The sequence below is a fragment of the Marmota monax genome, unplaced genomic scaffold (assembly GCF_021218885.2).
Source record: "Marmota monax isolate L192 unplaced genomic scaffold, Marmota_monax_Labrador192_F-V1.1 WCK01_AAM20220418_F8-fsc00033, whole genome shotgun sequence".
NCBI lineage: Eukaryota > Metazoa > Chordata > Mammalia > Rodentia > Sciuridae > Marmota > Marmota monax.
In genome coordinates, this window is record NW_026694282.1 from 7,368,986 (window position 1) to 7,382,066 (window position 13,081).

Sequence of the window (13,081 nt, forward strand, 5' to 3'; positions counted from 1 at the left end):
AGAAAGCTGGAGGAACCAGTAGCTGCACAGTCCAAGATACTGAAGCCTCAGAACTAGAGAGTTCAGAGATGCTACCCAAGTCTGAGATGGGAGGCTTCTGGAAACTCCCTGGAGAACTCTGGGAAAGTCTTCTTTGGAAAAGTGAAGGAGCAATAGTCTGCTGTCCTTAGACAATCTCAGCAGCAATCAAGAAACTGTTCAAGAAATATTGAGCTTTCATCTAAATCTGCTTCCTTTTCCTTCCAACTTTAATTCCAATCAAGCCTCCAATCTATTGGATGGTGCTGCCCACACTTAGGTAGGGTCTTTAATTCAGTTTATTATCCCACATGCCAATCATTCCTATCACCATCACGGACCCAATCAAAAATCCCTTAATCTTCAGCATCTTTTAGTCCAATCAAGTTGACAATTCAAATTAACTATTGCAGTTGGTATTCATTCTTCTTTTAAATTTTTTTATTTGTTCTTTTTAGTTACACATGATAGTAAAATGTATTTTCACATATCATACATACATGGAGTATAATTTCCAATTTTTGTGTTTGTACATGAGGCGGAGTTTATTGGTTGTATATTCAAATAAGAATATAGGAAAATTATGTTGAAATCATTCTACTCTCTTTCCTATTCCCATTCCAGTCCATTATCTTCATTCCCCTTTGTCCAATTTAATGAACGTCTGCCCCTCCACTCTCCTCCACTTATTATTGTGAGTTAGCATCCACATATCAGACAGAACATTTAGCCATTGATTTTAGGGGATTGGCTTATTTCACTTAACATGATAGTCTCCAGTTGCATCTATTTACCAGAAAAATGCCCTCATTTCGTTCTCCCTTAAGGCTGACTAGTATTCCATTATGTATATATACCACATTTTCTTTACCCATTCATCTGCTTAAGGTCATCTAGGTTGGTTCCATAGCTTAGCTATTGTGAATTGAGCTGCTAAAAACATTGATGTGGATGAGTCACTGAAGTATGCTGATTTTATGTCCTTTAGGTATATATCAAAGAGTGGGATAATTGGGTCAAATGGTGGTTCCATTCATAGTTTTCTGAGTAATCTCCATACTGCTTTGCAGAGTGTTTTTACCAAAATGATGTCCCACCAGAAATGTATGTGTGGACCTTTTTTCTCACATCCTCGCCAACATTTATTATTAGTTTTATTCTTGTTAACTGCTATTGTGACTGGAGTGAGATGGAATCTCAGTGTAGTTTTAATTTCCATTTCCCTACTTGCTAGAGTTGCTGAACATATTTTCATAGATCTATTAACAGGTTGTATTTCTCCTTCTGTTATTCTTGTTCATTATTGGTAGCACCTACAAGTGAATCCCTCAAGTCCTGGACTTTTTGTTGTTCTGTGATTTTTGATTATTGAGAAGAATCCCCCTTTTATTATTTGTCTGTTCATGATTTATTGTTCATTATTTATTTCCTTTGTTCATGATTTATTGTTCACAGTTTATGTACTAATAGTCATGTATCCATTTCTTTTTGAGTATCAATTTATTAGCTCTTGTTCATAGTAGTCTCTAATGCTCCTTTGCATTTCTGTGGTATCAGTTGTAACTTATCCTCATTTATTCTGGATTTTATTTATTTTGAGTCTTCTCAGTTACTGTGAACAATGGTTTGTCCACTTTGTGCTGATCTTTCCTATTGTTTTTGTAGTTTCTTTTTAATTTATTTCTGCTCTTATCTTCATTGTCTCTCTTCCTCTACTCACTGTGGGGGCTTCCTTTCCCTTTAGGTTACTAGTTTATTGAGGTTAAAAGGAGGTTTGATCATTTGAGATCTTTCTTTTTTCCCTTATGTAGGTATTGATCCCATCAGCATCACTCTTAGAACTGGTTTTGCTGCATTCCATGTTTTGGTATGTTCATTTCCCAATTTTGTTTGCTTTCAGGTACTTTCTAATTTCCCCTTTGATTTATTTTTGACTCACTACTTATTCAGGAGGGAGTCGTTTAATTTCCAATTTTTTTTTCTGGTTGTATATTATTGATTTTGGAAATAATACTGATATGATATGATTGTAATCTTAAATTTACTCAGATTTGTTTTGTAGCCTACCATATCTATTCTAGAGTAAGTTGTATATTCAGTTGGGAGGAATGGGTTTCTGCTGTAGGATGGAAAGTTCTGTTAATGTATGTAAGTTAAGATCATTTGGACTGAAGTGTAGCTCCACTCCAATATTGCCTCATTTTTTATGATTCATCCATTGTCCAAAGTGGTACAGAAATTGCTATTAATATTGCATTACAACCTGTTTGTATCTTCAGATTCATTCCTACATTCTTTGTATATTTTGTATACATATACATATTATATGTATACAAAATATACATCTGATGTTGGATGTATATGTTTTTGTGATTGTTAAATACTCTTAATGAATTTACCCCCTTAACATTGTGTAAGGACCTTCCTTGTGTTATGATACTGTTTCTGATGTAAGTACAACTACCTGTGTTCTCTTTTGGTCGGTGTCTGTGTGGAATATCTTTTCCATCCCTTTGCCTTCATTCCTTATGTGTCTGTGAAGCTGAAGTCTCTTGCAGACAGCATACTGTTAGGCATTTTAGAAGAATCTGTTCAGATACTCTCTATTTTTGATTGGAATGTTTAGTCCATTGGCATTTATACTAATGATTGGTAGGTAAAGGCTTACTATTGCCATTGTGTCAATTTCTTTCTGATTGTTTGTTAGTTTCTTCATTCCTTTCTTCCTGTATTATTATGTCCTTTAGTGATTTGATGATTTTGAAGTGGTGTGCTTTCATTCCTTTCTCTTGATATTTTGTATACAGAAAACAATGGTTTGCTTTGTAGTAATCATAAAACTTACATAGAGTATCTTATAATTGTAGCAGTCTATTAAAAACTGACAACTTGATTCAATTTCGTATAGAAGCAGTATATGTTTAATCCTCCTGTTACAGTGTATGTTTTCGATGTTATACTTTTTATAATGGGTATCCATAAACAAATATTTGTAGCTGTAGTTAAAGTTACTAAAACTTTAAAAATTTTCCCCTTTATAACAGAGTTACAAGTGACTTACACACACAATAACATTATTAGGTTAATTACACTGCTGGTCTTTAGAGTGAGTCGGTCATATCAATGGAGACGCCCAATCTTGAACTTTAAACCTCTAGAATTGCCAGCTAAATAGATCTCTTTTCTTTAAAAGGTAGCCTACTTCAAGCATTTTGTTGACAATAATAACAAATGTGCTAATGTATCACTCAAATATTTATTATGAGGATTATTCAGAGAACAGTGTATAGTAAGAATTCAAGAATTAGTAACAATACTACAACTACTACTACTACAGCTTCCACTTCTGTGGCTTTTCTCTTATCATAGGATGAACTCTGATGGCCATTTCAGTATGGGAGGGTCAGAGACCACTAGATGTGGCCCAAGGAGGAGGCCCACTGCTGCACCAGGAGAGGTCAACTCTAAAATGAGCTCACAATTCATCTTGAAAGGGCAAGTCCTAATCACCAGAATCCCTGGATTGTTCTCCTCTTAATAGAAAGAATTGATCTCTGAAACACCTTGCATTGGTCTTTGTGTTGTGAGCCATGGATAATTCCAGACTTATCCTAAGATGCTTTTCAAAATGGAGTTTCCCCAAGAAATTACTCAGTCACTGACATAAAAAGACATTCATAAGTGAAACAGCTGCAAGATCATTTTCTTTTAAAAAAAAAAACTCATTATTTTAGAGTCTACTTTTTCCTAGAACTTAGGAAAAAGCTAAGTGCCTTTTATGAGCTCACATGAAAATGCCAAAATGTAAGAATAAAACCCATAGAAGAGGCAGAATGGCCTTGAAACTTGGTGGTTGATTGTTCCTCTTTTGTGTAGATTGGTCTATTACAAGAGAACACATGTTTGGCAGTGGAAAATTGGAAAACCACACAAATAAAAAAGGGGGAAATCAGCCTTTAGTGTCAAAATCAAACAAAATAAATGAGTATTATGATGCTGCTATACTTTTTTTTTTATAAATTTTCTCTCTTCATCATTATATACCTGTTTCTCATAGGACCTTATATACTTTATAATACAAACAAACTTGGGCTTTTTATTGACATAGGCATTATAATTGTAAGCATTTATATTGTACAGTGGGATAATCATTATACATGTTTATAATGTGTAATGATTTAAACAGAGTAGCTAGTATTTTCACCATTATTAGTCAGTTTTTGGATACCATAACAAACACCCTTGATAATTAATTTTTAACATTCTGGTGGTTGCAGTCCATGACTAATTGGTCCATTGCTTTGCGTGCCTGACAGTGCAGGATGTCACCACAGGATTGCTTCATAGGCCAAACCCGACCACCTCATATCCAGGGAATAAAAGGGAGTGAGGAGGGGCCAGGGTCCCAAAATGCCCTTCAAGGACACACCAGCTGTGATCTTCAAACCTCCCACTAGAGGACTCCTCCAAAAGACTCCACCACCTCCCTTTGGCAGCTCCCTGGGGATCAAGCTTTAACACATGGCCTGGAGGGGACATTTAACATCCAGACTATGCCACCATCTATTTAAACAGTGTCATGTTTTTGAGTTGGGAATCATCAAACTCTTCTCTTTTAAAATATCTAATAAGTTGTTATGAGCCAGAGTCACCCCTGTAAGTGCTGTAGACACTAGGACTTACTCTCCTCTATAACTGTGTTTCCTAATGACACCAATAATGTGTGTTTGTTATAGAAAATATTAAATGTGAATAAAATAAGAGATAAATTAAACAGAGGAAGGGTTTTTAACTTTCTCAAACAAAATGTACTGAATGATTAAGATGCCTCATGTCTCTTCTTATCCTGGAGAAAACCCTATGTGATTGGGATCAGGGGATGCAGGAGGGAAGGAAAAAGGAGGTCCTGAGGCGAGAGATACATCCAGTTATGTTGTGTGCATGTATAAATATGGCATAATGAATCCCACTATTATGCATGAATACAATGCACATAAAAAATTTGTCTACTGAAAATTACCAAAATTTCTAAAGTTACAAGTGAAAAGGGAAAGGTTTTTGTTTCAAGCCACATTCTCACCCCTGTAAGCATTGTCACTGCAAGTGACTACTATTAATATTTGAGTGAATGTAGCTGTTGAAAAAGATAACATGCATGTGTCAGCATATGTATTCATATAAATTTGTGTTTGTGTGTGTCTTTCAGTTAATTTATAAAACAATTAATATTATCATTTCAATTATTTTATAGATAACATATTATATATAATATATAATAATTATGACAATAAATTATACTATATGAAATATATTACTTTGTAGCGATATTATATGATTTAATTATATAGTTCATATATTTGTTTTATGTTATATATTAATGAATATTATATTACGTATTTCATAAATCATACTCATTTCATTAAACATATTTGTGACATAAGTTTATATCAGCTGTTTCCATTTTAATGGTTCAATAATATTCCATTCTGTCTGTACTATGGTATTGCTTAACCACTTCTTTCCTGATAGATAATTGTATTTCTTATTGTGACGTTGCTGCAATGGGAATTTATAGATATTGTGTGTTTTATACACTCACACACACTTCTGCAGGGACAGCCAAAGGTAAATTTCTAGTCATAATATTGCAAATTAAAGGGATTTCATTGCTGAAACATTTAAATTATCTTGCCAAGTTCCACCTGGTGTCCCCTGAGCTAGTTTGGGCTTCCCTTCAGTACAGTTGTCTCAGGGCAGTCAGACCCCTCACAATGTGGCTAACAACTTCAAGAGCAAGGATGTAAGCCAACAAAATGGAAGACATGTCACTATTTCAGACACAATTGGTTTGAAACTTTCTCTTCCCTGCACTATTCCAAGGTCTCTCAGAACTCCCCCAGACCCTTGCACATGAACCTACCATTGCAATAGGCAAAACTCCAATCCAGCTGCTGTTCTATGAGTGGCTTTTCAGTTAATACCTCCTGGCTATTTGGGGCTTCTTTGTTTCCTCTCAAGTCCCTTCTTATCCTTTCCTTGAGAAATTACTGAAACTATACAATATTAGAAATTCTCACAGTTTGTATATATTTCCCCTAATATACATTATATAGAGTAATCAGGAGTTTAAATGAAAAGGGTTTTAGAAACTCTTAAGAATGCAATAAGAAGAAAATGACATGGTAAAAATGAAAGGGAGAACTAAAAGTGGAAAATTCCTCTGAAACAGAGAGGGCCATCCCATATAAATAGCCCATCCCCATGGAGCCAGGACATTCACATTGCAGACCTTTGCAGTCTGTGCAACCTTGCATAGACTGTAGGCAGCGCTGTTCTGGTTGTCATCATGAACAACAGGTGCATCCTCCAACCGGCTCTCCTGTTGTGCTTCTCCACCACAGCTCTTTCCCTACGTTACAACCTGCTTCGACTCCAACAGTTCAACAGCAGTGTGGAATGTCAGAAGCTCCTAGAGCAGTTGAATGAAAGGCCTGCAGACTGCCTCAGTGACAGGATGGACTTCAAGATCCCCAAGGAGATCAAACATCCACAGCAGTTCCAGAAGGCGCAGGCTGCCTTTGTCATCTATGAGATGCTCAAGGACATCTTTCATGTATTTGAAAGAGGCTACACTAGCCCTGGATGGAATGAGACCATTGTCAAAGACCTCCTTGCTAAACTCAATCATCAGATGGACCTCCTGAACACAACAGTGGTAGGGAAACTGGGGGAGGAAAACAAAAGCTGGGCATACTCCTGGACCATCCTGCGCCTGAAGAGTTACTATGTGAGGATCCGGACGTACCTGGAGGCCAAGGAGTACAGCAGCTGTGCCTGGAGAGTCGTCAGAGATGAACTCTACTGGAACTTCTCCTTCATTAACAGACTTACAGACAAATTCCAAAACTGAAGATGGCCCAGTAGGCACCACGTCTGGACCAGACAATGAGATCAGGCATTCTTCAACCAGCAGAGGCTCATTCAGTGACTGACAGCAAATGGGGTGCCTTTGAAAAGACAATAGATGTTTTTTAACTTTTTAAATTAATTTGTGAATTAAGTTATTTTAATCTTTATTTAAATATTTATGTTGGAAAATAAATTATTTATGATGCAAAAATCTATGTGGCAGTCTCGATTTCACCTTGATTCATAAAACCCCTATGTTCACATATTCAGAACCGATCTTAGATGCTCTTTGTAAAATGTGCCTGCAAAGTAGTAGAGTTTCTAGCTTATGCCAGAATTTAAAATCCTGACTTTCAAATTCCCCTGAGAAATTCATATTCCAAAGAAGCACATGTAATACACAAGGTACTACATAATAAGGGGATCTGAATCTTCTAGGGCAAGAAATGTGCGGTTGAAGCATTTGGATTGGAGGGGAGTGGGTATGCAAATGATTTGGGAGTGGAACCTGCGGTGCCCACTGTGCTCCAGGGTCTATGGTCCTGAAGTTAGAATTTAGCACTCAGGTGAACCAAAGGAATACGCTAGCTCTTGTAGTCAACCTAAGCCATTCCTTGTCTGGGGGATGCTCTGCCCCTGTGTGCCCTCAAGATTGAGGGTGAGTTACTTCCTGGACACTTATGAAGTACCTTGATTTTGGTCCTCATACTAGTCAAAAATTATGGAATTCTAAGGGTTTCTGTCAGTTTCCAAGGAAAGGGAATAGAGGGCAGGGGACCTTCTTTCTACTCTATCCATCTGTCTAGTTTTGTTTCCATGTTTCTCAAAACCAAGTCTGCTCCTGGCCTCCCAGCTTGGTCAGACAGAATTCTGGGAAGATCTTATGTAGTTTTCCTGGTTCTCTGTATCTCTGATGCCACACGCTCCCCAAAGCAACAATCCAAGACAGGTGCACAAGATTAAATCCAATTATTAAGCCAGGCTAAAAGGCAGGAATCATAGGTGAAAAGAAATTCAAAGGAACTGAAGGCACCTATTTCCCAGTGCTTGCACTGGGATAATGAAACTTTCCAAGGAATTCCGGGTTACCTGACCAGCATATGTCCAATGGCAAGATTTTGGTTTCCATATTGATTTCTTGGAACTTGGGCTATTTTGGCTATTACTGTTATATGCAGCTGTCATTTACTCAGAGATCCTAATGAATCAGGCACTGTGCTGAGCACCTATGTACATATTTCAATTTGTTCTTCTTCACATACACCCTTATATAAGCAGTTTGCCTACATAGTAGATACCTATTCTATATTTTTCCATTTTACAGGAGAGGAAACTAAATATCAGAGAGCCTTAGTAATCAACTAATTTCACAAAACTTTTGAGTGGGCGTTTATAAAAGTTTTATTTGAAACTATGCATTTGTTCTGAGAGCAGCATGAAAATCAGATTCTTGAAAAGAGTAAGACTTCAGGAGAAGAAATCTGAGAGAAGGTCCACGGTAGTTACTATTAAGGTGACAAGAAGCTCAGGGCCCCCACTTCCTACTCAAGGTGGTAACACATCAGCTGTACAAAAAATGTGCCAATCTGGTAGGCCTGCAGCTATTAACTCAAACTAGTCTGGTCCTCTGTGAAAAAGTCAACCTTCCCCCTTCTTCCAACTTCTGACATCAGCTTTTCCAAAAGCTGTGGTGAAGCAGGATTATCTTCTGCTATGGTACAGATACAAGAGCACCATGTAGAAATACAAAGTCTTTGCTGTGTCTAGAGCAGTCAGGAGGAAGCTGAGGAAGTCGCTGCAGTGGGACTTGGCAGCCCACTACCTTCTCTGGCCATGTGGGTACCCTAGACCAGAAACTGGTTGGTTTATGAAAAGCCTGCTTTCCTGTGTGCATTGACCAAAAGGACAAGAGAGGCTTCTGCAAAATTTAAGTACTGTGTCAAATTGGAGGCGCCAGATCACCCACCTAGACCACTGGCATAGGATAAAGGATGTCTTAATTTAATTCCAGCAAGAATGAGGAAGAGGAGCCCTAAGGTAACATTTACATATGCTATCCAGATAAGTATGGATGAGGGCTAACCCTCCTCCTTTCTGCTTTCCTCCCTGGGTGAAAGTACCATCTCATCCTGACCAGAATCTGAGATAGTGCACCTGTCTGATCTGCCACTTTCCATCTTCCAGAACTATGAGCCAATGTAAGATCATTTTCTGTATTAATTGTTGTACATAGTTATAGCTAGAGAAAATAGACCAAGAGAGCATGGTTTTGAGTGTTGGCTTGTTCTGATGAGAAAGAGAGAGAGAAAGTCCCTGGATGATCTGGAACTGCAATACTCCTCAGATTAAGGCTGTGGTAACTCCCTGTTGGGAATGAAGAAGGTCTTTTCAGAACAGGTTGTCTCTTGAACAACCTGAAATTGTGTGCACTGATGTGACGAAATTTCTTCCATCTTCCCAAAACCTTCAGTGAAGAAAGAAATGTTTATTTTTTTGGTTTTTTTTTTTTTTTTTGTACTCGGGATTGAACCCAGGATTGCTTTGCCACTGAGTAACATCCCATTTTCAATTTTTATTTTGAGACAGTGTTTTACTTAAGGTCTCACTGAGTTGCAAAACATGTGATTCCCCTGCCTCAGTGGCTAGGATTACAGGTGTGTACCACACTCCTGACAGTTAAGTCCTCATGTGTATAGCATTTTTGTGCATGAATCAGAGATAGTGTCCTGGTCCATGATTTAAAGAGTATGTGGAATCAACTGCATGGTGGCCAGACCTTTATGATGAGGCAAATTTTCAGGACCAGACAGCAGAGCAATGACAACAGAGCTGCCTTCCCCCTTCTTACTTTGTACCTCAGGACTCCAAGGAAATCATGCAGAGGATGCTGGACTTCTATGGAGAAAGATTAGGTGGTGGAGCCACCTTATCCAGTCTTTAAGTGATAAGAAGACCGAACCAAACAAATGGGCCACAAGCACATGTATACGTGTTGCCTAAATATATGGAGCTCTACTTCATCTTCTAGATGAAGTGCAATAACAGCATGCATGTGTATCATCATTTTTGCAGTTAATAATGCTGTTGTGGAGGCTCTTTAGGGAACATTAGACACTTTCACTCTGAAGGAAATGAACAGTATGCCACAGACTAGGAGAAAACATTTGCAAGTCACATATCTGGTAAAGTACTTGTACCTATTGATATATGTTTTAAATGCTTTGAAAACACAATTATAAAAAACCAAACCAAGAAAAATTGGTAAAATATTTAGATGGACATGTCATCAAACTAGAAACATGACCATTATATTATTATATATGTGGAGATGGTAGAACCTTCTTCAGAAATCATGGTAGTTTAGGACAGATAATGAATATAAAATGGCATGTTATTACAGAGGAGCCCATGCCAGTGTGAGGCCTTGTGTATCCACCACCCTTTCTGAGGAAAGCCCACCAGCATGGTGGCTGAGTCTATGGTGAAGCATGGGATGTGGCCCAGCAGAGGTGACAGGACCCTCATCCATCTGGCTTTCTGTCTTGGCTGTTGTGGTTGTGAGACATGCGGAGAGCATGGTGACAGGTTAGAAGACTCCTGGCGCCAAGATCCCAAATCTCAACCACTATAAGCATTTTCTCTAAATCCTTCATAATGATGTTTGTTGAGCTTAAAATAATCATTTTGTTCTCAATATTAATTGTTGATTTTAAACATTAGTTTGCCTCTAATCTCCTTGAGTATTTTGTTTAAAACAACTCCAACATTGTACTGAAAGTGCCAGTAGAACATTCTTCTAATTTAGTAGGATCAAGTTAATGACATAACTTATTCATTGACTTGATGGTGAGTACTCCAGAAACTTGGTAAAATCAAACATTTATTACCAAATCAGAAACTTTGCTTCAATTGAAATTTGGTGTGAAAATCCTTTTTATCTTTATAACTCTGTATTGCAGGCTCTTTAAAAACCAAAAATGCATCATATAAATGATATCCTTCAACAACTAACTTAGGAAGTTTTAGAAAATGAAGCCCATATTTACAAGTCACAGAGCTGATAAAGAATATATATATATGAATTCTTAAAACTCAGAAGAAAGCAAGTAACCCCAAAGACTTAGAAAATATATTAAAAAAATGTTTTACCCAACGAGAGAGACAGATAGCAAGTAGGACAGGAAAAAATGATCATTATGATGCATCAGGGCAGTGCAAATAAACCACAAGTTGACACAGCAACATATTTATTGGACTGGCTATAGGTAAAAGTCCTTGTCATGGAACTTTGGCATGATTGTGAAGCAATTGGAAGGTTTATAACCAGCTGCTGAAATGAAAAAGTCATTCAACTAGTTTGGAAAACCATTTTATACTTGATTAGGAAGGCAAACCTATACCTACCATATGAGTCTGCAAGTCCATTCCCAAGAGAAAAGGAAGCCCGTATCTATGCACAGACTTGCATATGAATGTTCTAGGAGCTTTATTTGGAATAGTCTGAAATTGGAAACAATTCAATGTCCATCATGAGTGAATGACTGAAGAAGTCATAGCATATCTACATGACAGAACACTAATCGGTGATTGAAAGCTATGAATCATGATACACAAGCATAGGGATGATTATACTGAGGATAAGTCGACAGATGAAAAAGGAGTGAATTCTGTAATATCCCATTTTGAACAAATTCCTGATATATAAAAAGGAAAACTAATCTATAATGACAGAATGAATACTAGTGTTTATGAGGAAACAGGGCCTCTGGTATTTAGAAATGAGATGGTCAGAGTTTACAAAGGGACACAGCTAGATTTTTAAGGTGACATGGCCATATTTAATAACTTTTTGGTGGTGATGGTAAAGTGAAGGTCAGGGCATTCAGAAATGCCTTTATTAAGGTGTATACTTAGTGTGTTCCCTAATAAAGTCATATATATAGAGCAAGATCTTCAGAGAAGTTGGAGACAAAAGTTAATGTTCATTCACCCTATACGGACAGCAGCTTCTCCAAGAGATGGTGCAACCTGCAATCGCAGTGACTCCAGAGGAGGCCAGCCTCAGCAACTAAGCAAGGTCTGAAGCAATGTAGTGAGAACTGTCTCAAAATAAATATAAAAAGTTCTGTGGATGTGAATTAGTGCTAAAGCGCCTCTGCATTCAATCCCAGGAATATCATCAAGAACAAAAATTTAACAGGAGTTTAATTTGGAAAAATAATTCTAAAAAGAGGTCAGGGGGGGCAGGGCAGAGGAAATAATAATGAAAAAATGGTTGGAAAACACTTTTCTTAACACATGTAGTGAATGTGTAAAGGAAAGTAAAAAGAGAATTAGAAAATACTGGGGTGACGTTCAGAAAATTGAAAGCATATTGGTTCCTATTTAAGGCATAGTAACAAGTCAAGGGCTTCAGAGAACCTATAGGTAAAGGGGCAAGATCACCCATCTCAGGTAGCCCAGCAGCATCTGCAAGATCCCCAATGGCCTTGCCCTTGGCTTTCCTGCTGGCCCTGGTGGTGCTCAGCTGCAAGAACACCTACTCTCTGGGCTGTGACCTGCCTCAGATACAAAACCAGGATCTTGAACCTCCTTAGAAAAATGAGGAGCGGTCCCTGACACTCCTGCAAAAAATGAGGAGAATTCCCACTTTCTCCTGCCTGAACTGCAGAAAAGAATTTGCTTTCTCCCTGGAGCAGCTGGAGGGTGAGCAGGTGCAGAAGGCTCAAGCTGTTGCTGTCCTCCATGAGATGACCCAGCAGGTCTTCAACCTCTTCAGCACCCAGGAGGCCTTTGCTGCTTGGAACAAGACCCTCCTGGACACCTTCCTCACTGGTCTCCATCAGCAGCTGGATGACCTGAAAGACTGTGGGACCCAGCAGGTGGGGGTGGAAGAGGCTCCCCTGAGGGCTGTGAGGAAATACTTCCACAGGATCACTGTCTACCTGAAGGAGAAGAAATACCTGCCTTGTGCCTGGGAGGTGGTCAGAGCAGAAATCATGAAATCCTTCTCTTCATCAGCCAACTTGTATGGAAGAATAGGGAGCATGTAATGAGACCTGGTCCAGCAGGGAAATACTTCTCACTGATGAACACACCTTACCACACTCCCACAAGTTCTGCCATTTCAAAGACTCTCATTCCTGCTGGATTT

General features: G+C 38.2%; 1 protein-coding gene and 1 pseudogene across 1 annotated transcript; both read left to right on the forward strand.

Moving 5' to 3' along the window:
• The first annotated feature begins 6,364 nt into the window (after window positions 1-6,364).
• Window positions 6,365-6,928, forward strand: LOC124108809 (interferon beta). Its single transcript, XM_046467359.1, has one exon. The coding sequence runs from the start codon at window positions 6,365-6,367 to the stop codon at window positions 6,926-6,928; it is 564 nt and encodes a 187-aa protein (XP_046323315.1).
• Window positions 6,929-12,410: 5,482 nt separating this feature from the next.
• LOC124108855 (interferon alpha-5) lies at window positions 12,411-12,980 on the forward strand (annotated as a pseudogene).
• The last annotated feature ends 101 nt before the right edge of the window (window positions 12,981-13,081 follow it).